Consider the following 1165-nt stretch of genomic DNA (forward strand, 5'->3'; position numbering starts at 1 on the left):
GCGGACGGCCTCGCCCCGCCTCGACGCGGACGCCGTCGCGGAAACGCCGGACGCCGCGCCCGCCGCGGAAACGCCGGCGACGAGCGCGGCCAAGGCGTGGGGCCTCGGGGCGGGCGGCCAGTACACCCAGGCCGAATTCGACCGGTTCGAGGCCTGGGTCGCGTCGTGCCTCGCCTTCCTCGCGCGCTCCGGCGACGAGGGCTACGTGCCGGACTCGCTGCACCCCGTCTTCGAGTGCCTCAAGGACCACGACGGCGTCCGGCCGGCGACGGTCGAGGAGCTCAAGGAGAAGGTCATGTACCCCAAAGACAAGTCGCGCGAGATGCTGTGCATGGCCGTTTTCACGGACGTGCCTCTTTCTTTACGGGGCACAAACGCACACGTCGTGCCTCTCTGCAAGGCGCTCGCGGCGTTGGGCGTGCCGTATTTCCCGTCCGCCGGCGACGGCGGCTATGTTCTCGATTTGTCGGACCACTATGACATGGAGGGCGGCATCGGGCTGCTGCGGGAGCTCGGCTGGAAAGGCCCGCTGGACTCGAAAAGACTGCAGAAGGAGAGAAACAAGGCCGAGGGCTCGGATTCCAGGAAGAAATTGGCAGCTGTTGCGGACGTCAAGCACCAAAAAGCGGTGGCGCGGAACCTGGACGGGAAGCGCGCCGGGATAGACGGGATCGAGGGCACGGAGACGCAGACCGAAGACGCGTTGCTCAAGGCGCTCAAGAACATGTACCACACGTTCAACGAGGTGCGGGCCGGCCGGTCCGCCGACCTCACCAACAAGGAGCTCCTGCAGCTCGCGGCGGCCTACTCGAGCCCGCCGACGGGCACGGTATGCTGCCGCGTGTGCGGCTGCGACGTCACTCTGCGGGGGGTGGGATACAGGGTACACGAGCACTACAAGCGCTACGACGAGGAGGCGAAACTGTGGCGCTACTACATGCTCGACGCCCCTTGCTGCACCCCCTGCAACCTCGGCGTCATCGCCGCCGTGCGGCGCTTTGGGTTTCACGAGCTGTCGTTCGTGGAGTCCAAGGCGCGGACCAGGGCCATGCTGGAAGACGTCTGCGACTCGCGCGCGGGCAATTACTTCGTAGCCTAAGTCTTGTACGTCGACAGTTGCCCGCGTGGTCAGGTCAGCTTGCAGGCACGTTGCAGTGCATCATTA

At 66.1% G+C, this 1165-nt stretch overlaps 1 protein-coding gene across 1 annotated transcript; it reads left to right on the plus strand.

Moving 5' to 3' along the window:
- Window positions 1-94: 94 nt before the first annotated feature.
- AURANDRAFT_69081 (hypothetical protein) lies at window positions 95-1099 on the plus strand (the record flags this gene model as incomplete). The annotated part of the gene is made up of 1 exon (XM_009044830.1): window positions 95-1099. A coding segment is annotated over one exon (1005 nt), but the record flags the coding sequence as incomplete, so codon positions are not given.
- Between the last annotated feature and the right edge of the window lie 66 nt (window positions 1100-1165).

Source organism: Aureococcus anophagefferens, assembly GCF_000186865.1.
Source record: "Aureococcus anophagefferens unplaced genomic scaffold AURANscaffold_889, whole genome shotgun sequence".
NCBI classification, from domain to species: domain Eukaryota; class Pelagophyceae; order Pelagomonadales; family Pelagomonadaceae; genus Aureococcus; species Aureococcus anophagefferens.